Source organism: Acomys russatus, chromosome 16 (assembly GCF_903995435.1).
Source record: "Acomys russatus chromosome 16, mAcoRus1.1, whole genome shotgun sequence".
NCBI classification, from domain to species: Eukaryota; Metazoa; Chordata; class Mammalia; order Rodentia; family Muridae; genus Acomys; species Acomys russatus.
Genome location: NC_067152.1, coordinates 25,178,467 through 25,205,731, shown reverse-complemented (window position 1 = coordinate 25,205,731; position 27,265 = coordinate 25,178,467). Strand labels below are relative to the sequence as shown.

The 27,265-nt window shown below is 45.4% G+C and overlaps 1 protein-coding gene across 1 annotated transcript; it reads right to left on the bottom strand.

Moving 5' to 3' along the window:
• Positions 1-1,384: 1,384 nt before the first annotated feature.
• Casc3 (CASC3 exon junction complex subunit) lies at positions 1,385-25,874 on the bottom strand. Its single transcript, XM_051158508.1, has 14 exons — positions 25,571-25,874; positions 25,178-25,205; positions 24,750-24,787; positions 12,941-13,093; positions 12,704-12,855; positions 11,760-11,936; positions 10,937-11,622; positions 6,761-6,825; positions 5,529-5,643; positions 5,012-5,110; positions 4,584-4,798; positions 2,936-3,058; positions 2,739-2,802; positions 1,385-1,461 (listed from the first exon to the last, which is right to left on the bottom strand). Exons 1-13 carry the CDS (start codon positions 25,796-25,798, stop codon positions 2,779-2,781), a joined length of 2,103 nt encoding a protein of 700 aa, XP_051014465.1. The 5' UTR covers positions 25,799-25,874; the 3' UTR covers positions 1,385-1,461; positions 2,739-2,778.
• Between the last annotated feature and the right edge of the window lie 1,391 nt (positions 25,875-27,265).

Below are 27,265 nucleotides of genomic sequence, written 5' to 3'. Positions count from 1 at the left end.
AAATATGCACCCTTTAAAACAATAACAAAAACAACACACGTGGTGAAATCTTTGCAGTAAACACAGTGGACCAACAGACAACTGTCACAGTGTCTTAAGGTCTGGGAATCTGGGCACATCGCCCACAGGCTTGAGATATCTTCAGGGTTAAGGCAAAGGGAAGCCTATAAAAGGCACAACCACCAGCTACCCCTGGAAGAACCTCTTGGTTATTTCCTCCTTGGGGGTTACCCCCCACCCCGACTCTGGTTAGGCCAGCTGTAGGAGGGAAGAATAAAAACAGTGACATTACTGGGGAGAGACAGCTACCACCTTTCCCTCGGGTGCTGTAGGAACCCTGCCTGGCAGGCATCGTGCTCCACAGAGGCATGGGGATGTGGCGTGGCGCTGTGCAGAGGGCGGGCAGGGGGGAGAGCCTTTGCCCAGAAGGCGACTTGCTCCCTTAGGACTGAAGCCCAGGTACTCTCAGTTACCCTCTGTTTGCAAGCACAGGAGCAGAATTTGGGGAAAGTAATGCAGGAACATCTAAAAACACTTGCAGCAGGGAAGGCATGGAGAAGAACTGCAAAAGACACGGCAGACGGACTGCTGGATAGTACCTGTCTCTAGAGATGCATTGGTCCACAGCACCTGGGAGGGGGATGGAGGAGGAGGGCTATGAAGGAAAGGAGCAGGGCCCACTAGTTCCACTTACCTGAGGACTCACCATGCATCCCTTAATTGTGCAGAGGCCCTCACTCCATCCTCCCTCCTCACAAAAGCATCCAGTTTGTCCTCTCCCCTCCCAGCAGATACTGACTCAGTGGAGGACTGAAGTGGTCAGACTAGAGGTACTGATGGAGGCTCAGATTTATAAGACCTACACCCCAAACAAGGGCTCCTACTCGCCCACTCTGAGCTCTCTCTACAGTGGGATGCTGCGTGCAGATAGCTTCCACAGGGTTACGAGGAGTTAAGAGACTAATAAAGACCAATCACAAGGAAAAGTCCAGCTATTTTTACACTTGGTTGATATATTCTCAATTAGGTGGGATTAAGGGAGGAGTCAAAAAAGAACCCAGAAAGGCTAGTAAACTAAAATGAACTTGTTCCATGTAAAGTCAAGGGGCAGAGCAGGGAAAAGGAGAAAAAACTTAAGAATATTAATGAACATTCAAACAAACAAGCAGGAAGGAACCCCTGGGAGCAGGAGACACTTGAATTTCTGGGGAGAGAGTAAAGAACAGTGAGATGCAAGCTTCTGAATTTAGACTCTGAAGCCTGGGTTGTCCAGTTTCTGCTCCTGAGTCCAGGCAGCTCAAGCGAAGTGAAGGTGGAAGGTGCCTCCTGTGTCTTCTCTTTCTAGCAGAGAAGAGGGCCTCTCATCTTGCAGCTGTGTGCAGGCCACCCGCACCTCTGAAGCCCTCAAGTAGTAGACAGCCAGTTGTCCTTCTCTCCCAAGCGTCCACCTCGCCTGATCTACTGAGAGTTAAAAGAGAAGGTGTGTGTCAGTGGGCCTCTGAGTATGTATATAAGCCTTCTCAAGGGCCACATTTCTAAATAATACGGTTTATTTGGCACCACAGATCAAGCCTAAGACCTTGAACATGCTACACCCTAAGCTTCTAAATAAGGTGCTTTAATGACCACAAAACAAGAGCAATAAAAACACCCCAGAGTCAGGTGTGGCAGCCCACGCCTGTAATCGCAGCACTCAGGAGGTGGAGGCAGGAACATGCAAAGCTTGAGGCCGGCTTGGGCTATACAGAGAGATCTAACCTCCTAACAAAACACACACGACCCAAAGCCAGGAAGCAACCCCATAGCCACCCTCTTCTAAAACCTTTAGAACTGGCTTTTTTGGTTGTAACAAATTAAATTCAGATTTTTCCTCCTTTTCTTAATCTAGTTTAGGTTGGGTTCCTGTATTTTTATTCTGCAGTTTCCCAAATGATACTCTGAAGGTAAGGATGGTTTCTCTTCAATTCTGCCAATACATTCATAGAACAAGATCCCTGAGATATCCAATGACTATAGTGCACAGCATTAATTAGAGTTCAATTCCCAGCAACCAGATGGTGGCTCACAACCATCTATAATGAGATCTGGTATTCTCTGGTGGTGTACAGGTGTACATGTAGGCAGAACACTGTATATGTAATAAAGAAATCTTTTTTTTTTTACCCCCCTACTCCCAGGTCAGGGTCTCTCTGTGTAGCCTTGGCTATCCTAGACTCAATTTGTAAACCAGATTGGCCTCAAGCTCACGACGACCTGCCTGCCTCTGCCTCCTGAGTGCTAGGATTATAGGCATTCATCACCATACCCGGCCTAATAAATAAATCTTTAAAAAATTTCATTGTGAACTGGGTATGGTGGCGTACACCTTTAATCCCAGCACTCACCGGGAGGCAAAGGCAGGTGGATCTTTATGAGTTCAAGGCCAGCCTGGTCCAGGTGGCAAGTCCAGGACAGGCAAGGCTACATAGAGAAACACTGTCTCAAAACAAACAAACAAAGAGCATTAGGGGGCTGGAGAGATGGCTCAGCAGCTAAAAGCATTGGCTGCTCTTCCAGAGGTCCTGAGTTCAATTCCAAGCAACCACATGGTGGCTCATAACCATCTGTAATATGATCCAACGCCCTCTTCTGGTGTGCATGAAGACAGCATACTCATATACATAATAAATAAATAAATATCTAAAAAAAAAAAAAGTATTAGTTTTAGACTAAGAGTCACAGTACACTGGGGTACTTACTTTCACATGATGTTATATTTGAAATATTCAAAAATGCATATTAACTGGAACCCCTGCTTACAACCTGAAATGATAAAGTTAGAATTTGCTATCATGTCATACATAAAGATTTCCATAGAAACACACCCTAAAAGGAAGAAGAGAAACCCTCTGGAGAAAGCAAAGCCCACATGCTCAGAGTGTGGGAGTGGCCATACCTCAGGTGGAGGAGGCTTGATAGAGACTGGCTGGGGAGTCCTCCGGGGTGGGGAGGGCTTTGGCTGCACCTGCTGCTGGGCAGGGTTATAGTAGGTCACTCCTCCATACACCTGTGATGGAGCCTAGGACCCCACAACCAGGAGGAAAAAAAGTTAAGAATTAACCCAAATTATGAGCAACATTAACCAACTGCAAAAACAAAAAGCACTGAAAAACAAAAATTTTTTTAAAAAGATTTATTTATTTATTACATATAAAATATTCTGCCTGAATGTGTGCCTTGCCTGCCAGAAGAGGGCACCAGATCTCATTATATATGGTTGTGAGCCACCATGTGGTTGCTGGGAATTGAACTCAGGAACTTTGGAAGAACAGAGAGTGCTCTTAATCTCTGAGCCATCTCTCCAGCGCATGGCCCCCCCCCCAAAAAAAAGATTTCAGAACTTGCTGGGTGTGGTGGCACACACCTGGTGTTCTACATAATGACACCCTGTCTCAAAAAACCAAAAGAGAAGACAAAAAGAAAAAGAAAACAGGCTGAACAAGCTGTAAAGAGCAAACCACAGAGTAGCACTCTTTCACCTTTAATCCCAGCACTCGGGGAGGTGGAGGCAGGCGAATCTCTGAGTTCAAAGCCAGCCAGATCTACAAAGCGCGTCCAGGATAGCCAAGGCTACACAGACAAACCCCTGTCTCAACACCGCCCCCCCCAAAAAGACCAAACCAAAAAAACCCCCAAACCAGAAAAGAACCCCAAACAAACAAAATGCTTTTGGTCATACTACTGTTCTTGCTTCACAGCGAGAGTCATCTTAACAAGACAGCTAAGACAGTCTGTGTGACTGTGCGCTGGTGACCTCAGAGGCCAGTAAAAACTCCTCTCTAGCTGGAGTTACTGGCAGTTGTGAGCTGCTGGCCATGGGTGCCATCTTTGTGGTCCCTGGTTTCCTTTCTTTAAAGTCGTGTCCAGCTTTCTCCAATCCTTCCAGTAACTGACAAATGTAAGAGTTGGGCTGAATGGTGACACTTAGATGCCAGACAGTATAAAGTGCCCTCAGGACAGGGATCGACGTGTTGTCCAGGAGAACATAGTCCTTTGTACAGTTGAACAGATAACACATGGGGACACCCATGATATACCGTAAGACACTAATCCTTAAAGAAACCGAAGAGAAAGCCAAGCATGGTTTTCCCAAGTACCTGGGCATCAGAGGCTGAGGATCATATATTTCAGCCAAACAGGGCTACGGTGAGACCTACCTCAAAAGAACAAAAAACAAGACCACACTTGGTGGTGCAGGCCTTTAATCCCAGCACTCAGGAGGCACAAGCGGTGGGTCTCTGTGAATTTGAGGCCAGACTGGTGTATATAACTAGTTCCAAGCCATTGAGTGCTACACAGTGACATACTCTGTATCAAATTTTAAAAAAAGAAAAGAAAAAAAAAAAAAACACCAACAAAGAAATACCCTGAAAATCAGCAATGATAGACATTACATAAGCTGCATATCCAGTTCCTGACCACCAAGAGGCATCCTAGTGCCACAAAGGAGAATCAAAGACATTGAAATTCTCTTACAAAATTCTTTTAACGTTCCCTCCTGTGTGATTTAAAGGATGTAAACCTAGAAAAACCAGGCATCTTACCTGTGTGTTAGAATACAGATGAGGAGGCGGAGGCGGAGGCAGTGCTCCTGGAGCGTAAGGGTAATTGGGGTTACCAAAATTCATGACACCCGGAGCAGAAAAGTAAGTAGGAGCAAGCAACTGTTGGGGTGGTGGTTGTCCTGGAGACATGGACACTGGTGGTGGGTAGAGACCTGGATTGGGCAGAGGTGCTGGTGACTGATGTGGATGTAAACCTGGGCAAAAAAGGAAAGCAAAAGAAACTGTAAAGGAGTATGTGACTTATCTTAGAATGGTAAACTTGGACCACTGAGCACAACAGGCTAGACTGCAATCCTTAAAAATGGGACTTAAGATTGAGTTTATTGCATAAGCAGCCAGGGTGGTCAGCATCTGAAACCACGGCAGATCCCTGAGTACTATAAGCATAAAGAGGAGTGCAAGCTTACCTGGGTGAGGAAGGTGCATTTCTGGCTGCACAATCATGCCCTGTGGAGGCAGCGGGGCAGGGCTGTCGCCATGGGTATAGATTGGTCCCTGGAACTGCACTGTAAGACATAGAGATTCTTATAAACCTGGACCCTTCAGACCACATCAGCAACTCTGTCTGTCCTGCAGACCTTTGAGGTTCTAAGTTTTCCATACAAAGAAAACATCAACTAGAGCGTGTGGCTAAGCCGGGCGTGGTGGCACACGCCTTTAATCCCAGCACTCGGGAGGCAGAAGCAGGTGGATCGCTGTGAGTTCGAGGCCAGCCTGGTCTACAAAGCGAGTCCAGGACAGCCAAGGCTACTTAGAGAAACCCTGTCTTGAAAAACCAAAATAAATAAATAAATAAATAAATAGATAGATAGATAGATAGATAGATAGATAGTGTGGCTAACCACTGTGAGCCAGAAAGGAGACTAGAAGGTGGAAGGCTTTATGCTGACAAGAAAGGCATCCTAACAGTAAGAACAAACTCACATGGGTCATAGTAATGTCCCTCCATGATGCTGATGTGCACAGGAGGAGCAGGGGGCTCTGGCACAGGTCTCTGCCGCTGGGATGAGTAACGTTTAGCTCGACCACCCTGGACACCCTGAGATAAAGAGATTTGTTAAGAGTCTAGAACAGTGATTCTCCTGCTTTAGGTTTGTAAAACTTGGTACACAGAATTATTTAACAAATATTTGTAAGATGAACTGAAAAGTTGATGAAACACACCAACATTTGAACCTCAATGCTCTACATTTCTAAGGTCCAAATTAAAAAAATCAAACAAAATAAAACCCACGAGTGGCCAATGGAAAAACTGCTATCAAGAACTTATATTGGCTGGCATGGTGGCCTTAGCCTGTAATCTCAAAACTCTAAAATCAAAAGTAGGAGGACAATTGAGTGTGAAGCTCACTTGAGCTATATCAAAGTTCCAGGCAAGCCTGGATTAAAGGACAAGGGGACATGTCCAACAGTAAAAGGAGCTTTTTTGTTGTTGTTGTCGTCGTCCACTACCCCCTCCCCCGACTGTCCTGGACTCCCTTTGTAGACCAGGCTGGCCTTGAACTCACAGAGATCCACCTGCCTCTGCCTCCCAATGCTGGGATTAAAGGCGTGCGCCACCACTGCCCAGCCAAAAGAGCTTATTTTAACAGTGCACAAGAGCGGTGGTCTGAATGAGTGACCCACATTTGCACCCTTTGTCCTGAATTAGAACTGTCTGAGAAAGACTAGGCGGTATGGCCTTGCTGAAGGGCCTGAGTCACTCCAGTGGGTTTTGTGATTTCAAAAGCCTGGGCCATTCCAGGTGCCCTCTCTGCCTCCTACTTTTGGGTCAAGAAGTAAGCTTCCAGATGTTCCTGTTGCCATGTCTTCACTCTGCTATCTCGCCTCTAACCATCTGAAACTGCAAGCCCAATTAAATGCCTTCCTTCTTTTTATAAACCGCCTTGGTCATGGTGTTTTGCCACACTGTAACTGAGGTCTCAGGCACAGTGGTGCACATGTTTAGTACTAGCAGTTGGGAGGCAGAGACAGACAGATTTGTCTGTCTGAGTCCAAGGCCAGCCTAGTCTACATAGGCAGCTCCAGGCCAGCCACAGCTAAACAGTAAGAGTCTCTCTCAACACTCTGACAGTACTGGAAGCTGAATCAGGGCATCATGCATTCTCTGACACCAAGGCACAGAGCCCCAGCCCTCCTCCTTCCCATTTCTGTACCATTTCTTCCATCCGGTTAAACTGAGGTGGAGGTCCGGCTCCCATGTGGATGTGGTTAGGCATACCTGCAATATACAGAAAGGCCCTGGTTGAGAGCAGATAGATGTGAACAGGATTCAAAGGTGCCACAAAAAAAAAATAACAAGTGCACTTTTTTTTTTTTTTTTTTTGTAGAGACAGGGTTTCTCTGTGTAGCCTTGATTGTCCTGGACTCACTTTGTAGACCAGGCTGGCCTTGAACTCACAGCAATTCACCTGCCTCTGCCTCCCAAGTACTAGGATTAAAGGTGTGTGCCACCACCACCACCACCCGGGAATAAGTGCATTCTTTTAAACTAGCAAAATACTTTAAAACAGCTGCTTGTTTCTCTCTGGTTTTATTCAAGACAGGGTTTCTCTGAGTAGCCTTGGTTGTCCTGGATCTTACTCAGTAGACCAGGCTGGCCTTGAACTCACAGATCTGCTTGCTTCTGCCTCCTGATTGTTGGGATTAAGGGTAAGAGCCTCCACTGCCTGTCCTTAACTTGTTACTCTTGCAGATCAGTTCCCAACAACTATATCCAAGCTTACAACCATATATTTAACTCTAGTTCCGGGGGATCCAATGCCCTTAAATGTAGTATACACACATCCACTAAAGTACACACACACATTGTCAGTGCTAGCATTTGAAAATTGGCCCCTGTTGCCTAACATACCTACTCCTCCCTCTGCCCCCCATTCTCTCTTAAGATTTATTATGTACATAATGTTCTGTCTGCATATGTACCTGCCCACCAAAAGAGGGCACCAAATCTCTTATAGATGGTTATGAGCCACCATGTGGTTGCTGAGACTTAACTCAAGACTTCTGGAAGAGCAGACAGTGCTCTCAACCTCTGAGCCACCTCTCCAGCCCTGCCCAACATCTTTATTACCACACTAAAGTCCTTGAAAAAGGACTCAAAAATAAACTCAAGCTCAGCAGGGCGCTTGGTTACCACAAAACAAACTGTTAGAGAAGCCTTTAATCCCAGCACTCAGGGAGGCAGAAGCAGGTGGATCTCTGTAAATTCAAGGCCAACCTGGTTTTACAAAGCGAATCTAGGACAGCCAAACCTACACAGAGAAACCCTGTCTTGAATAGAACCAACCAACCAAACAAACAAACCCCAAAACAAAAAACCCTCAAGTTCAAAATTTTCCTAATAAATAAGGTATTTCCTATATAGAAACCTTAGGAGATTGTAATTAGCACATTATTAAACATACTATAAAGTGCTGGCCTAAATGTTACCTAAGAACACTAGATATAAGAAAGAGATTACATTCTCTTTAGATAAAAATTATTTAGAATAAAGACATGGGCTCAGTGGTTAAGAGCACTCAGAGCTCTTGCAAAGGACCCAGGTTTGATTTCCAGCACCCTCGGTGGCTCACAACCACCAGTAACTCTAATTCCAGGGACTTCTAACCCCTCTTCTGGCCTACTTAAGCACCAGACATATATGTGGTGCACAAATATACATGCAGGCAAAATATTCATCATATACATGAAGTAAATAAATCCTCCTAAATGGTGGCGCACGCCTTTAATCCCAGCACTCGGGAGGCAGAGGCAGGCGTATCGCTGTGAGTTCGAGGCCAGCCTGGTCTACAAAGTGAGTCCAGGATGGCCAAGGCTACACAGAGAAACTCTTGTCTCGAAAAACCAAAATAAACAAACAAATAAATAAACAAACAAATCCTCCTAAAATAAATTTGCTTATTTACTGTATGTACGTATGTATATGTGTACCTATGTGTGTATGTGTATCTGTGTATGTGTCCAAGGATGTATGTATGTATGTATGTTATGTTATCTGTGTATGTGCCCAAGAAGGTCTGAGAGGTATTGACTCCATAAAGCTAGACTTCTAGGCAGTTATGAGGTCCTTGATGTGAGTGCTGAAAATTGAACTCCAGTCTTTTGTAAAAACAGTATGTATCCTTAACCACTGAGCCACTTCTCCAGCCCTCAAGCAAATACATGATTTTTTGTTTGTTTTTGGTTTTGGTTTTTTGAGATAGGGTTTCTCTGTGTAACAGGGCTCTGTCCTGGACTCAATTTGTAACCTTAAACTCACAGAGATCTGCCCACCTTTGCCTCCCAAATGCTGGGATTAAAGGTGTAAACCACCTGCTAGGCGTGGTGGCACATGCCTATAATCCCAGCACTTGGGAGGCAGAAGCAGGTGGATCACTGTGAGTTCAAGGACAGCCTGGTCTACAAAGCAAGTCCAGGACAGCCAAGATAACACGAAGAAATCCTGTCTTGAAAAACTTAAAAAAAAAAAAAAAAAGGGTGGGGGTGAGGGAGGACTGGAGAGATGGCTCACTGGTTAAGAGCACTCACTGCTCTTCTAAAGGTCCTGACTTCAATTCTCAGGATGCATATGGCAGCTCACAACTGTCTGATGCAATTCACTGGGCATGGTGGCGCACGCCTTTAAAGCACTGCACTCAGGAGGCAGAGACAGGTGGATTGCTGTGAGTTTGAGACCAGCCTGGACTACAAAGAGAGTCCAGGACAGCCAGAGCTACACAGAGAGACCCTGTCTCAAAAAAATAAAAAAGAGAATCTTCTCTTGCAACAGATGGAGACCATTAGAAAAAAGCCAAACCACAACCAATCAAAATCAGTTTTGGAGCCCAGTCGCAACAGGTAAGTTCACAAAACAACTGTCACACCTACGACTCAGGGATCACAGAGGAAGAGGGGGTGGAAAGATTTTTTTAAGAGCGAAAGGATCAGGGAGTTTGCTGAGAGTGTGCTCCCTGCCTAGCAAATTGCACCCATAAATGCTCACAAATATGACCTCCCTGAACAAGAACAACAACAGATATGCCAAAGTGGATAGGGAAAAGTCTATCAGGCCTTAAACCTATACAAAGACCTACGGGCAACTAAGGAATGCCGAGAGCAGGAGAAATGGGCAAGGCACACCAACTGGTTATCCAATACCAAACAGTCAGCCCTGAAAACACACATAAAGTAACAGTATACCGGCTGAGAAGGGTGAATAATTTCATACTTACTTAGAATATAAATGTTTGCCTGGCAGTGGTGGAACAAACACACTTTTAATCCCAGCACTCAGGAGGCAGAGGCAGCGGATTGCTATGAGTTCAAGACCACCTTGGTCTACAAAGTGATTCTAGGATAGCCAAAGCTACACACAGAGAAACCCTGTCTCAAAAAAAAAAAAGGGGGGGGGGAGGAGTGCATAGATATAGGTACAGGTAAAACACACACACAAAAATAAGTAAAATCTAAAAAAAAAAAAAAAAACCAAAACCCAACAATAACAACAAGGGCTAGACTTCAAAAACTATATGATATCTGCTAGCTACATGTGCTTTTGTTTGTTTTGTTTTTTTGAGACAGTTTCTCTGTGAAGTGCCAGCCGTCCTAGAACTGACTTTGTAGACCAGGCTGGCCTTGAACTCAGAGATCTACCTGCCTTTGCCTCCCACGTGCTGAGATTAAAGGCTTGTAGCACCACCACCCTACATGTGTTTTTAAATTTAATTAACAGGGCTGGAGAGATGGCTCAGAGGTTAAGAGCACTGGCTATTCTTCAAAAGGTCCTGAGTTCAATTCCCAGCGACCACATGGTGGCTCACAACCATCTATAATGAGATCTGGTGCCCTCTTCAGGTGTGCATGTGTGCAGGCAGAACACTATATATGTAATAAATAATTTTTAAAAATTAATTAACAGTTCAAGTCTTCCTTCTAGCCTCTTTTCTAAACATACCAAAAGCACCAGTATTATATATAGTTCTAGTGAGAAGTCTGTCTCTACAAAAGAGGAGGATTTTGGAAAGGCTTTCCCTTTAGAACGAAAGATCCAGATTCAAATTCAAATATGTTTCTGCCTTCCAACATTTAACCACTGGCTCAGACAGTCGGACAGTCTGAAGATGCTATCTTCTATCACTTTTTGTGCAGAGAAGATGAAGTTAACCCTGACTGAGGAGCGAAGCACTCACAGTTAGCAATGTGCGTAAGTAGCATGACAGGCTTGGGAAACAGAGAACACCACCCTGAGGACAGGCAGACAGACTAGGAATCTACACTTTTTGCTCTGCTGAGTTAAAGGGAGCCATTAGTCAGACACTACATTCCCAGTGACCCAAGCCAGTGGCGCTCACCTCGAAGCTCCCGTGGTTGCAGGAATGAAGCCTGTCCTGGACTCCAGTTTTGTTCTGCTATATTCAGCTGTGCCACATCTTGCTCAAGTCCACCTGTGGCAGACTCTACTGGAGCCTCCCAGTTCCCAGTCTTAGCAGCTGGAGGAGGAGCAGTTTCTGGGACAGCGACTGCTGAAGTAAGCCCTTCAGATGGAGGAGGAACCTCCTCAGTGGCTTTGACTGCATCCCCAACTTTGGTCCGGGTCCTTCTTGCCCGGGAATAGGATTTCTTCTCAATGGGCCTGTCAGGAGCTGGTGGCGCAGCATCAGGAACAGCAGCTGGTGTCTCTGAGGCTGCCTCTTCTTTCTCAGGACTGCCAAGCAACGAAGCATCTGGTTCTGGAGATGGATCCCTCATAGGAGTCTGCTCCAGACGCCGTGACCGGTAATTAGCTTCATGCTTAAGAGTCTCACCAGACCGGCCACCATGCTGCCCACCAACCTCCACAGGCCTAAAACTAGTACGACCTTCCTTGAAGCCCCCAGATCGAGAATAATTCCTGGATGCAGACATGCGGCCAGTACCTGCTGCATTCCTGTTAATAAATGTCCTTGGTGGTAGGGTGCCCCCAGGACCCTGGTGGCGATGGGACTTGCTTGATCGATCACCGATCCAGTTTGGATCTCTTTGTGGGGGACTTCCATATCTGAAACAGTCAAATTATTATGAAAAACATAAGAAAAGAGACCTCCATGTTTACACAGGGAGTCGGGGAGATATTCCATACACCATACTTAGTCACTTAAAAGATTAGAAAGGCATTTAGAAAGCAGAGTTTCTTACCGAGGTTTGCGGACTCTTCGGGGTTTGATGTCATCAGGGTTGTGAGCAGACCGAATGTCATAGCCATAAAGAGCGATGAGCTCCTGTCGGGACTTTGGGGCCTGTTCGTCCTCACGGAACTTATCATGCTCCCAGCGACCCTCATCCTTCCATAACTTTCGCTGCCGTCCCTTGGGTCTGCACCAAGCCAAGCAGAGGTGTCTTGAGACAACCAGTATTTTGAAATTATCTCTCTACTAAAATGCAGTCTACCAAACCTTCCTATCTCAGAGCCAGCCACAGATTAAAGGTGGTAGAAGTGTAACGATGCCTAAGGTTCTGGAGACGATTCCCTGAATCTGGATCCCAGCTCTTTTACCACCAACAGCTACCAAATCTTTTCTTTCTTTTTTTTTTTTGGTTTTTCAAGACAGGGTTTCTCTGTGTAGCCTTGGCTGTCCTGGACTCACTTCGTAGACCAGACCAGCCTTGAACTCAAAGTGATCCGCTTGCCTCTGCCTCCTTCAGTGCTGGGCTTACAGGTGTGCGCCACCATGCCTGGAAGACAGGGTCTTCCCATGTACCTCTGGCTGGCCTCAAACCAACCTCTCTGAGATCTTTCCGTCTCTGCCTCCTAAGAGCTGGGGTTGGGGATAGATACTACCACATCCACTTTTTTGCTTTGTGAGGCAGGGGCTCACTAGATAGCCAAACTGACCTCACGCTCACAACCATCCTGCTTTAGACTCCTGAATCCTGGGACTGCAAATGTGACACCATGCCCAGGAACTAGCTACTAGGTTCTGTTTCATTTTCCTCATCTGACAGGAGTAATAATCATAATACTTGAAACATTTTGAGTGGTAAAGGAAACAATTCAGGCATAAAAGTCAGCAAAGCATCTGACACACAGTGAGCACTAAGCACAGTAGCCAGCAACCTGAAGAGCAGAAAATGGCTGTTACCGGACTTCCTCTTCCTGAGTCTGTCCTCGGAGATCATGCTCAAAGAAGAGCCCTTTCCTGGGTATATAGGCTGGATTTTTCCGATCTTCATCATCATCCAAATGCTTAGGGCCTTTTTTACCCACTTTGTTCTCCACAGGCTCTGTGCTCTCCTGGAAGATAAAGGACTCCGTACTCTTCCGAGTAGTTGAGAGGCCCTACACCAGCCCCGAGTGGAGGGCTGTGCTGTGTACTAACCTGTCCATCCCCACTTTGCCTCTCTCCAGTCACCGTGCCTTTACTCTCAGGCTTTTCTTCTCCCTTCTCCTTTGCTGAGGAATCAGCATCATCATTAGCTTCAGACTTCAGCTCCACCTTTGAGTTTTCCTCGTCACTGTATTCTTCTTCACCCTGAAAAGATGTCCTTGTTAATTATGGAGTAAGATATGAACAGAAAAATTTTATTTTCTATTATTCTGAAATCAGGCGTGCAAAGTCATCTTCACCTACATATTAAGAGAGGCCAACGTGCGATATGTGAGATCCTACCTTATAAAACAACAAAAAAAGAGAGGCCGGGGAGATAGCTAGGTTGATAAAAGGCTTGCCACAAATGCATAAAGAGCCAGGTCTAGCACCTATGAACAAAGGTAGGCATGGTGGTACACACTGGCAATCCCAGAGGTCAAGGCAGAAGACAAGAGGTTCTGGGGCTTATTGGCCAGCTGACCTGACTTCACTGACGAGCCTCTGGTCCTCATGGGAGACCCTGTCTCAAAATACAAAGTGGACAGTTCCTAAGGAACGACACAAGCATTTCAAGGGCTGGGTTATTAACGCTATGGTAGTGTATTTGCCTGGCATGAAAAGGCCTAGGGATGGCTCAATCGTTAGCAACACATATATACACCCCAATATTCTCGAGAACAGGGCACTAGATCTCTTTCTCTCTCATGCAAGCATGCATACATACATACATACACACACATATACAATATGCACACGCATGTCTTTATAGATAATTCAGAAATGCACAGGTAAGGAAATTTTTAAAAAAGATTTATTTATTTATTATGTGTACAGTGTTCTGCCTGCATGTCCACCTGCATGCCAGAAGAGGGCATCAGATCTCATTATAGATGGCTGTGAGCCACCATGTGGTTGCTGGGAATTGAACTCAGAACTTCTGGAAGGGCAGTCAGTGCTCTTAACCTCTGAGCTCTCTCGCCAGCCCCGAGGAATTTTTAATAGTGGAAGTTTGAAGACTAATTTTATAGAACGTTTCTTTCCCTTTCCACAAATCTTAAACACACAGTGTTTAATAATAATAATCTGGCTTAAGTTGAGAATTTCTAACCTCAAAATGGTTTAGGAGACCGAAATACGGCTCAGTGAGTCATTGCACTTGCTGCCAAGCCTAAGGGCTGGAGTTTGAACCACAGAACCCATACAGTACAAGGAGAGAACCTAATCCCACTCCACTACCTTCCACACACATGCGTGTACACACACACACACACACACACCATAAACAATTGTTTTCTAAAACTGGCTTAGAGTAGTAATTACCAATCATTCTTATTCTGTAGCTTTAGCAAGGTGGCAAACACCTATAATCTCAGCAACTCAGGAGCTGTGGCAAGAAGACTAAGAGTTCCATGCTAGCTCGGGTATCACATTAAGACCTTACTTTGGGCTGGAGAGATGGCTCAGAGGCTAAGGGCACTGATTGCTCTTCCAGAGGTCCTGAGTTCAATTCCCAGCAACCACATGGTGGCTCACAACCATCTATAATGTGATCTGATGTTCTCTTCTGGCCTGCAGGGGTACATGCAGATAGAATACTGTATACCAAATAATAAACAAATAAATAAATAAACCCTTAAGAAAAATGCTTTTTAAAAAATCCTGCTTCAAAGCCAGGTGTGGTGGCGCATGCCTTTAATCCCAGCACTCGGGAGGCAGAGGCAGGCGTATCGCTGTGAGTTCGAGGCCAGCCTGGTCTACAAAGTGAGTCCAGGACAGCCAAGGCTACACAGAGAAACCCTGTCTCGAAAACAAAACAAAACAAAACAAAACAAATCCTGCTTCAAGATGGGCGTGGTGGCGCACTCCTTTAATCCCAGCACTGGGCATGCAGAGGCAGAGGCAAGTGGATTGATGTGAGTTTGAGGCCAGCATGGTATACAAAGAGAGTTCAGGACAGCAAGGCTACACAGAGAAACCCTGTCTCGAAAAACAAAAAAGCAAAAAACAAACAAACAAAAATCCTACTTCAACTTAAAAGAAAAACTACTGGCTAGAGAGAGGACTCAGAGGTTAAGAGCAACAGCACACCGGCTGCTCTTCCAAAGGTCCAGAGTTCAGTTACCAGCAATCTTATGGTGGATCACAACCATCTATGATCTGATGCCCTCTTCTGGCATGCAGGCATACATGCAGGTGGAACTGTATACATTAAAAAAAACAAACCAAACCAAAACAAAAAAACCTGCAGGGCATGGTAGCATATGCCTTTTAATCCCAGCACTCGGGAGGCAGAGGCAGGCAGATCACTGAGTTTGAGGCCAGTCTGGTCTACAAAGTGAGTCCAGGAGAGCCAAGGCTACACAGAGAAATCCTGTCTCGAAAAAACAAAATCAAACAAAATAAATAAATAAATAAAATTAAGAAAAAAAAACAAAACTATGACAACAACCCCCCCTCCCTAAACAAAAAAAAAACTATATAAAACCATTTTGTTCTTTTTTTTTTTTTTTTTTTGAGACAGGGTTTCTTCTGTGTTAGCCTTGGGTGTCCTGGACTTGCTTTGTAGACCAGGCTGGCCTCAAAATCACATTGATCGGCCTGCCTCTGCCTCCCGAGTGATGGGATTAACTGAGAAAAACACAAAGGTTTTCTATGGCTCATGTGGAGGTCAGAGGACAATCTGGGAGTTAGTTCTCTCCGTCCACATGTGGTTCCAGAAATACTCTCATCTACCAAGTCACCACATCTGCCCCACACCCCTTCTTTTGGAGATAGGGACTGAACTCAGGACGTAGGGTATATTTATTCTACCACTGAGCTACAATCCGAGCCCCATGACTTACTGTGGATCAAACTAGGGGCCTCAAATAGGCAAGACAAGCACTAACCATCAAGTTATGTGCACCACAGGACCAGATCACATGGCTTTGTTGTGGTTTTGGAGACAAAGTCTCACTACATAGCCCTGGCTGGTTTGAACTTGGTTTTAGACCAGACTGGCTTAGAACACACAGAGATCTGCTTGCCTCAGCCTCCCCAAGTGCTAGAACTAAAGGCGTGCACCACCACATGCAGCTTCCAAGAATTTTTTAAAAAAGATTTATTAATTATTATGTATACAGTGCTCTGCCTACATACACACCTGCAGGCAAGACGAAGGCATCAGGTCACATTATAGATGGTTGTGAGCCACCATGTGGTGGTGGGAATTGAACTCAGGACCTCTGGGCAGTCAGTGCTCTTAACCGCTGAGCCGTCTCTCCAGCCCTAAGACTGTACTTTTTATATTATTACACATATGCTGAATTTCCTACAGCATGAGATTGCTAGAGAAAACAACACTATCCAAAGTAACATCATAAAATAAAAGATTTTTAGTTGGCTGTAGAAATGAAAGCAACCAGTGGCCTAGTTCTCTCTCTGAACCATTACCTACTTATCCCCTAACATTGTTTTCTTCTTTTTTCTTTTTTGAAAGAGTTTCTCTGTAGCCTTGCTATTCTGGACTCACTTTGTAGACCAGGCTGGCCTCAAACTCACACTGATCCACCTGCTTCTGCCTCCCATGTACTGGGAGATTAAAGGTGTGCGCCACTACAGCAGGCCCAAAACTTTTTTTTAGACAAGGTCTTGCCATGTAGTCTTGGCTGTCCTAGAACTTGCTATGTAGTCTAGGCTGGTCTCAAACCTGCCTTTGCCGCCAGCCGCTGGGATTAAATGCTAGAACTACCACACCTGGCTTTTTTTTCTTCTTTTAACACATCAAGTTTGGTTTTTGGTTTTTTTTTTGAGACAGGGTTTATCTGTGTAGCCTTGGTGGTCCCGGAACTCTCTTTGTAGACCAGGCTGGCCTTGAACTCACATAGACCTACCTGACTCTGCCTCCTGAGTGTAGGGATTACAGGTGTGCACCACCATGCCTGGTTTACACATCAAGTTTAAATGATTCAGATCCAGACAAAGAATGTTAGACCTCTCCACTTAAAAAAGAAAAAGTAGGCCTTTAATCCCAGCACTCATGAGGCAGAGGCAGCCAAATTTCTGTGTGTTTGAGGCCACCCTGCTCTACAGAGTGATTCCAGGACAGCCAAGGCTACACAGAGAAACCCTGTCTCTGAAAAAAAAAAAAAAAAAGAAACAAAGAAAGAAAAGAAGAATGTATCATTAGGACACTAAAGTGGGAAAAGAAATGAAGGTATGGCTAGCTCTACACAAGGAAAAGTGGTGGGCCATCCCTCCCCCCATTTTCTCCAGATTTGGAGCTAAGGAGACGGAACAGTGGATTACAGATGGAGATTTAAAGAGCTGGAAAGATGGCTCAGAGGTTAAGAGTATTATCTACTCTTCCAGAGGTCCTGAGTTTAATTCCCACAACCACAAGGTGGCTCATAACCATCTATACCCTCTAATGCCCTCTGCTGGTATGCAGGTGTACATGTAGATAGAGCAGATAACTATCAAATCTTATATACCTATATATAAAAAGAATGCAAAAAAAGGGGTGGGTTGGGCATGGTGGTGCAAGCCTTTAATCCCAGTACTTGGGAGGCAGAAGCTGGTGGATCTCTGTGAGTTTGAGGCCAGCCTGATCTATAGAGAGAGTCCAGGACAGCCTGGACTACGCAGAGAAACCCTGTCTCAAAAACCAAAAACAAAACAAAGAAAACAAATAGAAATGGACTGAAGAGAAGGCTAAATTGTCACCAGTGATGTGTTCCCTCTACTGCCTGCTACATGTGTGTACACTGGTCTTAGTCTCCTACCGTGTCTGGCACCTAATGTGCCCTCTCACTTCAGGACAGCCCCAGGGCTCTGGTCAGAGATACCACGGAGTCCTGGCTATGTCAGAAGCTTTCGATAGCCTGCCCTTTGTTCACGCTCAGCTCAGGCTGCCTATCTGACCTAAGCAAACAAGCCATCCATCCCACTTGCCACTCTTCCCACTTCTGTGTTTACACTCCAAAACCATTCCGTATCTGGGTATTTTGTCCTCAGCGTGTTTTGAATGAGGCTCTCAGAAAAGTGATAGAGAACTGAAGCAGCGTCATTACGCCCACACTGTGACACACTAGTCTTTATCTACATCGTATCAAGCACCCTTGATTCTTCTTATCCTGCGCAATTATATTGTCTCCCCTCTAGTTGGGGATGAAAGGATGGCAGTCATCCGGTGCTTTCCTTAATCCAGGTGATGGAGCAGATGATACAAGAACTTCCTCTGTACATGATGCTACTTCACTCTTCTCTTCTACTTACATGTTCTCTGAATTTCAACCTTGAAAGAAGAGTATATCTCTTTATTCTATGCATGTATGTGTGCACCACATGCATGCAGAAACCTATGGCTATCAGAAGGCATATGCTTCCCCTGGAACTGGAGTTACAGGTGGTTGTGAGCTGCCATGTGGGTCTGGGAACAGAAGTAGGGTCCTCTGCAAGAGCAGTAAGTACCCTTTTTTTCCCCTCCCCCATCTTTTTTTCTTTTTTGGTTTTTCCGGGACAGGGTTTCTCTGTGTAGCCCTGGATGTCCTGGACTCTTTTGTAGACCAGGCTGGCCTCGAATCACAGCAATCGGCCTGCCTCTGTCTCCTGAGTACGGATTAAAGGTGTGCACCACCACTGCCGGGCTGCAGTAAATTTTCTTAACCACTGAGCTTCCTACCCTCACCTCCATCTTTTCTTTCTTTCCCAAGGCGGGGTCTAGATATATAGCCTAGGCTGGCTTGGAACTATGTAGCTAAGGCTGGCTTTGAACCCAAGAGCTGAATTGAAAGGTGTGCTACCACGTCTAGCTAATTTAGAGATTTAAAAATAGTATTAGCATTATTAATGAAGGAACTTTGTTTTATAGAAAACATTGTCTTTAGGCTGTGATAGAATGTCAAGGAGGAAACGTGTACAATCCTAATGAGAATCTAATTTTTCTGGGTGTAATGATACACACCTTTGATCCTAGTTTAGGGAGGCAGAAGCAGACAGATATGTGAATCTGAGGCTAGACTGGTCTATACGTAGTGAGTTCCAGGCCAGCCAGGGCTTTAAAGCAAAATCCAACTTTACACAGAAACACAAAGGGGAAAAACAAAAAATAAGGTGGCCAACTGCGGTGGCACACACTTACAATCCCAGTACTCTGGGAGGCAGAGGCAGGTGGATCTCTGGAAATTCAAGGCCAGCCTGATCTACAAAGTGAGTCCAGGACAGCAAAGCTACAGAGAAACCCTGTCTCAAAAAAAAAAAAAAAAAAAAAAAAAAAAAAAAAAAAAAAAAAAAAAAAAAGAAAGAAAGAAAGAAAGAAAAAGTACGGCCAGTAGGGCTACAGTAAAGGAGATACTGCCTCAAAAATAAAATAAACAAAGTAAGTAAATCATTAAAAGCAACCTAGCATGTTCCTCTTCTACCCTCTTACCTTTGATGATCCTTAAGTAGATTTTTTTCCTTCTTGGTTCTTTTGTTGTTCTTTTTTCCCCCTTCTTTCTTTTTCTTTTTCTTTTTGGTTTTTTCGAGACAGGGTTTCTCTGTGTAGCCTTGGCCACCCTGGACTCACTTTGTAGACCAGGCTGGCCTCGAACTCACAGCGATCCGCCTGCCTCTGCCTCCCGAGCGCTGGGATTAAAGGCGTGCGCCACAACGCCCGGCCTTTTTCTTTTTTTCTGAGACAGGATTTCTGTGTAGTGCTGGCTTTCTGGGAACCACTGCCTGGCTTTCTTTCTTTCTTCTGTTTTTTCTTTTTAAAGATTTATTTATTCATTAGAGCAGCCAGTGCTCTTAATCTCTGTGCCATTTCTCTAGCCCCCTTGGCTTTCCTTCTTTCTGAGACAGGGTTTCTCTGTGCAGCTCTGGATGGCCTGACACTCTCTCTGTAGAGCAGGCTGGCCTCACACTAGTGAGAGTAAAGATGTGCACCACCACATCCAGCTTTAACCTTCTTCTCACCAATAACCTCATTCTGATTTATCCAGAAATTCTTTGCTGTGGCATCCACTAAGGACTCCAGGCCCAGTTGAGTACAACCCCTCAAAGCTTTTAGGAGGGCTCCTAGGCTGAACTGCCAGGAACACTGAACTATATTTCTTGCTGCAGGTGAAAGCTACCACATACAAGGAGATAAAAAAAGAACAGCATTCCTACAGACAGTAAAGGCATGTCATATGTATACCTTACCCAAAGTACAATTTCAACTTCAAAATAAGCTAAAAAAATATCAAGAAACCAGGTGTGAGAGGGCTCAGTCAGTGAAAGCACCAATGACCCAAGCCTGATCCCCAAGACAGGAGAGAATGGGGTGCATGCCTGTAATCCCAGCACTCATGGAGGCAGAGGCAGGTGGATCTCTGTGAATTCGAAACCAGCCTGGTCACAAATCACATCCAGGACAGTGAGGGCTCTGTTACATAGAGAAACTCTGTCTCCAAAAAAAAAAAAAAAAAAAAAAAAAGAAAGGACCTCCACAAGTTGTCCTGTCTTACATATATGTATAATATCCATTTATACACACACACACATACACAAATAAATATAAATGTTCACAATTTTTAAAAAAGAAAAGGTAACGAGGCATGGTGGTGCAAACTTTACTCCTAGCACTCATGAAGATGAGGCACAAGAATGGTTAGTCTCAAACAGTCTAAGCATAAAAAGAAAAACCTGAGGCGGGAAAAAAAGAAAAACCTGTCTGTGAAGAAAAGCGGGTGGCAAGATGGCTCAGCAGGGAGGGCACTTGTCACCAAGCCTAACAACCCCAATCAATCCCCAGGACCCATAATGGTAGAAAATGAGAACTGACTCCCACAAGTGGTCCTCTGACCAGCATAAGGATAGTGTCGCTCCTACACCCTAAACCAAGTAAACACAGATAACATTATGAGTAAAAAGCAGACAAGGGAAAAATAAAGCCATATACTGGCATGAAAGAGTACTAATCAGAATTAGAAAAGGTAAAACTGGGCAGGTGCAATAGTACCGCTCTGTAACAGATACCAGCGTTTGGAAGGCTGAAGCATGTGGACACTGAAAATCCAAGGCCAGGTTGGGCTCCATAATGAGTCCAAGACCCTATCTCCAAGAGGAGGGTGGAGGAGAAGAGAGAGAGACTGATTAGAAATCATGTATTAGGTATTAATACTTGAAAGCCCTATGGGTTCCTTTGCTCTTATGACATCTAAAACCTGGTTGGGTGTTGCTCAGTGTTAGGGCGCCAGCCTCACAGGGGCAAGGCCCTGAACTGGCTCACTAGCATGACAAAATAAATCTAAGAAGCCATCTAAAACCTAACCCACCATTGACTTTTCTGATCATGCTCTCTTTTTTAGTTATTAACTCCAATAATCAATCTAGAAACTGACTCCTTCAGAGTCCAGATTTAACGTAATGGGTGGGTTCTATTACTCCCACCCAAATAATTCTTGTTAGGATGTCTTTGTACACTGTGTAAAGACTGCTTCTGTATTATTGAAATGTGATTTCTGTGTCAGTACAGATCTGATTCAGGCTGGACACTGGCATTGTGATTGTTATGAAGCATCTCCTTGTGGGAAGGACTGTAGGCTTTGTCACAGGTGAAAGCAATCTTGGCGGGCTTTGCCCTCGGACACACCATGGATATTCCCTGAGATTAACCGTGAGATAGACTGGGTGGAGCCATCCTGGGCCTGGAATTCAGGAAGTGGACCTGCAGACTCCACCTGGACAATTGTTTTTCTAATTGAGACTGCCTTTCGCACGTGACACAGACAGGCTGAGAGGAGAGAGCAACAGCTGGTTGAGACTGGGCTTGAGCACACCTGGATAAGTGAACAGGCTGGGCCAACACACAGGCCAGAGACACCTAGGGACCCGTCCCGTGGACCGGACACCGGAAGGTTCCCTCTTTTTCCCATCTAGTGTAAGCTAGTTGGGTTGTATAATGAAGTTTAGTTGTTAAGAAACAGAGCCTACATCTCCTGTTTCAATGCTGTGTGGACATTGCTCTCCGTCGTCACCTCCTTCTCACTAGTTAACACACATGAAGGAGGAACAGCCAGGTAGAAACTCAGGTTGCAGGTAATGGGCCTGTGGCTAGGAAGAAGGCCAGGCCAGCATAGTTGGGCTAGAATAGCTCAGTATCTGCCCCGCTATAGTGCCTGAAGCTTTTAGTAAATATAATAGGTCTCCATGTCATTTTTCGGGAGCTGGGGCAGAGATAGAAAGCCCTTATTATCTTTTTAAAGATTTATTTACTTAGTATGTATACAATGCCTGCCACCAGAAGAGGGCACCAGATCTCATTATAGATGGCTACAAGCCGGAGGCAGTGCTCTTAACCTCTGAAACCATCTCTCCAGGCCAAAAGCCCTTATTTTTACCAACTCCTGAACTGGTCCACATCTTGCCAATCTCACAGTATGTCTAGAAAACTACCATCAAGTTCCTTAGACAAACCTAAGATACTGGGTTGTTTTGTTTTTTGAGACAGGGTCTCTCTGTGTAGCTTTGGCCATCCTGTTCTTGTTTTGTAGACCAGGCCAGCCTCGAACTCACAGTGATCCACCTACCTGCCTCTGCCTCCTGAGTGCTGGGATTAAAGGCGTGCAACACCACGGCCAGGCAAGATACTGTTTTTTAATTCCTTTTTGGAGACAGTATGCTACGAAGCTCAGGCTTACCTTCAACTCTTGATTCTTTTGCCTCTGCCTTCAAGCACTGGGATTATAGGTGAGTTGTATATTATGACCTCTCATCCTGAGAAACTTTTGGAGGGGGCAGTTTCGAGACAGGGTGTTTATGAATAGCCTTGGCTGTCCTAGAACTGGTTCTGCACACCAGGCTGGCCTTGAACTCAAAGACCCGCCTCCTTTGCCTCCTGAGTGCTGGGATTAAAAGCATGTGGCACCATGCCTAGCTCCAAAGAAACTTTTCCAGTATTTATAGTCTTGCCTCACCCACAGTTGATGCCGTGCATTTAAACCTTCTGTGCCATTTATTTCCTTGCTCTCAGAATTACATCCAAACTCCTTTCAGGATGATGAGATACTATAAACTTACCAACAGGGGCTAGAGGCTCAGCAGCTAAAAACACTTGCTGCTCTTACAGAGAACCTGGGTTTAGTGTTCCTACCACCTACATGGTGGCTCACAACCATCTGTACACATAAACATGGTGTAAACACACATACACATATATTTTCAGGCAAAACACATATAGGCATAAAATTTTTACAAATCTTAATCCCAACCTTCTTACAAAGTGAGTCCAGGATGGCCAAGGCTACACAGAGAAACCCTGTCTCGAAAAACCAAAAAAAAAAAAGGAACAACCTTCTTGGCCCTAACTCCTAAATACTAGAATTTGGAGAGTATCTGTGCAGAAACATGTGCATATAAACATGTGTGTGGAGCTCAGAGAATCAGGTATTCTTCCTCAGGAAAGGTGTCCATAGTAGTTTCTGAGACAGAGTCTCTCCATGGTTTGGAGCCCACCAGGAAGGCTAGACTGACTGGCCAGTGAGCGGCAGGGACCTGTCCTGCCTCCCAGCACGGGAGTTACACATGCCACCGCACTCAACTCTCTGCACTGGTTCTGGCACTGGCTTCAGACCCTCGTCACCAACTGAGCCATCTCCCCAGACCTTGTTGGAATTTGTATTCTGCTGAAGTTATTTCTGTGCCACAGCTTTTGTGTTTCCTCAGTTTTTCTAGGGTATCATTTTCTTCTGTGGAACGTTCTAAAACAGGAATTCTGAAATAATGCTCACTGCCATCTTCCAAGGTGCAATACAGTCTCAGACAGTCAAAATTCTAGGGTACTTATAGGACAGGGGCTGAGGTAGGAGGCTAAGCAGTAGAGCACTTCTCTTGCATGCACTGACCTCAGGCTCAACCCCCAGCACCACAAAACAAGTCACAAAACCTAACGAATCAAACAAATATTCCTAGACCAAATACTTGACCCAACCCACAATCAAAACTCAGGAGTCTGTTCAACAGCTCTACAACAAATAAGTCTATGATAATGTTATTCTAACAGCATCTACAGTTATTTATCCAATCAAAACAAAAAAATGTTTACAACATGTTGTCTGCCTTGGAAAATACTCCCACAGACACAAAAAAGCCCTACCTATAAAATAAGGGATGCATTTTTGCACAGACTACTCAGATCTCTGTCCTTTCAAGCATTCAAAATACAGGGGTGAGGGGCTATCTAAGTGGCGTCTTCTCCACCCGGACAAACACACTGTAAAGGATTTCAGCGTCTTATTCTCTGATTCAGAAATATTCTTTTTTTTTCCCCTTTTTTCTTTGGTTTTTTTTTTCGAGACAGGGTTTCTCTGTGTAGCCTTGGCTGTCCTGGACTTGCTGTGTAGACCAGGCTGGCCTCAAACTCATAAAGATCCTCCTGCCTCCGCCTTCCAAGTGCTGGGATTAAAGGCTTGCGCCACCATGCCCGGCTCGAAACTTACTTTCTTTAAATGAGAATAAATCAACTAACAGTGTGACTTGTAGCTTAAATAGGCGTGGCTTCAAGTTGCTGTCATCACTGGACAAGTTCCTTCTCTAACAGATTCCACCCCCCCCCCATTGTGTCGTCCTGGCTGTCCTGAAACTTGCTCTGAGGATCAGGCTGACCTCAAACTCACAGAGACCCTACTGCCTCTGCCTCCTGAGTGCTGGGATTAGAGGTGTGTCACCATCACCCAGCTTCTAACAGACTTTTAAAAGCATACATGAAGAATGTCCAGAAGAGAAAGCCAAGTGGGAATTTTTGTACTATACAGATGCAGGTTTGTAAGACATTTTCTGACTTACACCATAAGGAAAAAGAATCTATCACACTCACTTCTGAATCTTCTGCACTTTCATAGTCGGAAAGAACAGCTGAAAGGAAAACACAAATATGTGAAAGGGGGCAAAAACAATATAAATGTTTATAACTACATTTCTGACTGCTCGCTTTGGGTCAAGCTAAGTCTCATTAGTTTGGACAGCAACTTCTGAGGCAGACAAAAACTAGTTTCTACTTATAGATGGAGAAGTTTGTGACCACGCTGACCAAAACAAAACAAAACACTATGCTGTCTGTCAGCAGGTGGTGGTACCACAGTGGACTCAATCCGTCACCTTCCATAAAGGAACCAAACCAAACAACTATGCTCCTAACCACTATGACACAAAAAGCCACTCCCCGAAAACCCTTAACAAATCTGTTAGAAAGACATGGCCTCAGTTTATCTCCAAAAGATTTCATGATAAAGTAAAACCACTCACCATCTCCTTCCATGCCATCTTCACTCTCCTGCGAGGAAGAAGACGACCTGGGTCAGAGCTGTGATTTCCAGACATGGGGAAGCCCACCCACAAATAAACGTGAGGGAGGACGGAAGAATGAACGCAAACGCTTGGAATAGTGATAGGGAGAAAGGTAAATCTTTCAAAAGTCCCATCAAGAAGGCCGGTTCCCTACGCCCCCAGCCCCAGTTTCTGCGCTGCACTCCCGGAGCTGAGAAACCACCCAATCGTTTCCCCCACCCCCACCCCCGGGGCTCTGGGTGGCTGCACATTCGCAGCGGGATAACCTTTCCCTCTAACAGGAGGACCAACAGCTCGCATCACCCACACCCCGCCCCCTGCCGGGTCGCCGCCCGGCAGGCGCTCACTCACACACTCGGACTCCTCTGCGCTCTTGGCGCCCCCGCTCTCCACCCGCCGCAGATGAAGGCCCCCGCCGCGGCCGCCTCTCTGAGAAGGCAGCGAGCCACTGCCGCCGCCTCCGACGCTTCCGCTGCAGCTTCCGCCTCCCCGCGCAGGAGAGCCGCTGTCGGAACCCGAAGCGCCAGATTCTTCGTCCTCAGTGTCCTGGGAAGCGCGCTGCCGACGGCGGTCCGCCATCTTACGGAAAACGGCCACCGCTGGTCAGCTCCTTACGCACCACGCCCGTCGCAGAGGCTGCCGGGAGGCTCGAGAGCGGTCCCGGCGTGCTTCACGTCCCGGGCGGACCGCCCCTCTTTCCACGGGGTGGGGGCTGCGCCCTGCGGCACGTTTTTCGGAGAGCGAGATTACGTTTGTTGGTGATGTAAGGGGGCGTGGCTCGGCGCTTCCATTTCCTCTGGGCGGGCGGAGGGCGCGGGGATTGGGCTCCTGCAGTCTCTCGGGGTGCTTAGCTCGGCCATCTTGGGCTTGCCTTGGGGAGGTCTTCGACCTGTTACAACTCCACTGCGGCGTTGGAGCTATTGCATGGTTTTGGTTTTTCCATTTCTCCCTGGATTTTAGGCAGAGCGTTTTACTGTATTTTTTTGCATGGTAAAAATCACGAATCCAGGTGAAAAGACCTTTACTTTAGTCCTGCGTCAGGTTTGCGAGCTCTTCATACCAACCTAAATTTAGGGGATAGGAGAAACTGTTCTGCAATGGAGACAGAACTTACTATTGCGGTGTTTTCTGTGTGTATTCAATATTTCATTTCTCCATGTGTCTTTCCATCTAGTTACCACCTTTTAAGAAGTGCAGATTGGTAGGACACTAGTCTTACTATGCTCTTAAAACTTAGGGCTGGATCATCCTTGATTACATAGAAGCCAGTTTTTTGTTTCTGGGTTTTTTGTTGTTGTTGTTTTGTTTTTTCGAGACAGGGTTTCTCTGTGTAGGCTTGGCTGTCCTGGACTCACTTTGTAGACCAGGCTGACCTCGAACTCACAGCGATCCGCCTGCCTCTGCCTCTGCTGGGATTAAAGGCCTGCACCACTGCACCTGGCTAGAGGCCAGTTTTGTAACCATGTCTCCCTCCCCTTCCCCTCCCCCCCAAAAAAGTCTAGAGGTATTAGAAATCTGTCCTTTAAAATCCTAATGTGTTGTCGTTTTTAAATATGAAGACTAGTTACCTGACAGAAAATGCTTTGGACAATGCATTTGTCAGCATGAAAAAAAAATTTCAGGACAGCTACCTTGCAACAACATACAGTTTATGAGCTAAGTTATTAATGCATATTGGTAATATACCTCAAGTGGGTATGAGGTAAGAGGATTCTGAGCTGTTTTCATTAAGATCTCACTGCTTACCAGATTTATAGATAGTACATGAGTGGAAGGAATCCTGAATGTCTGCAGACTGACTCTCAACTGGAGATAGGTATGTATAGTGGAGTTCAGCTCCAAACCCAACTGCCTGATTTCAAAATGGAGACTGCTCGATGTAGTAAGTGTGGAAGGCACACGCATCTCATCCATCACTAGCTAAAAAGGTGCAGCCAGACTGCCAAGATTAGTGTCTAAATAAGGAAAATGATAGTGTGCTACTTTGTCCTTTAGTTGTTTGGTCTGAGGACAGTTGGGGAGGTCTTTTAAGACAGAGTCTGCCCT

Bases quoted from the DNA above. Each gene is read 5' to 3' on its own strand.
- Casc3 (XM_051158508.1), bottom strand. From the start codon at position 25,798: ATGGCGGACCGCCGTCGGCAGCGCGCTTCCCAGGACACTGAGGACGAA. The intron at 25,206-25,570 runs GTGAGTGAGCGC...TCTTCCTCGCAG, and splicing joins GCGCAGAGGAGTCCGAGTGT to GAGAGTGAAGATGGCATGGA. The intron at 12,856-12,940 runs GTTAGTACACAG...TTTATCTTCCAG, and splicing joins GGCAAAGTGGGGATGGACAG to GAGAGCACAGAGCCTGTGGA.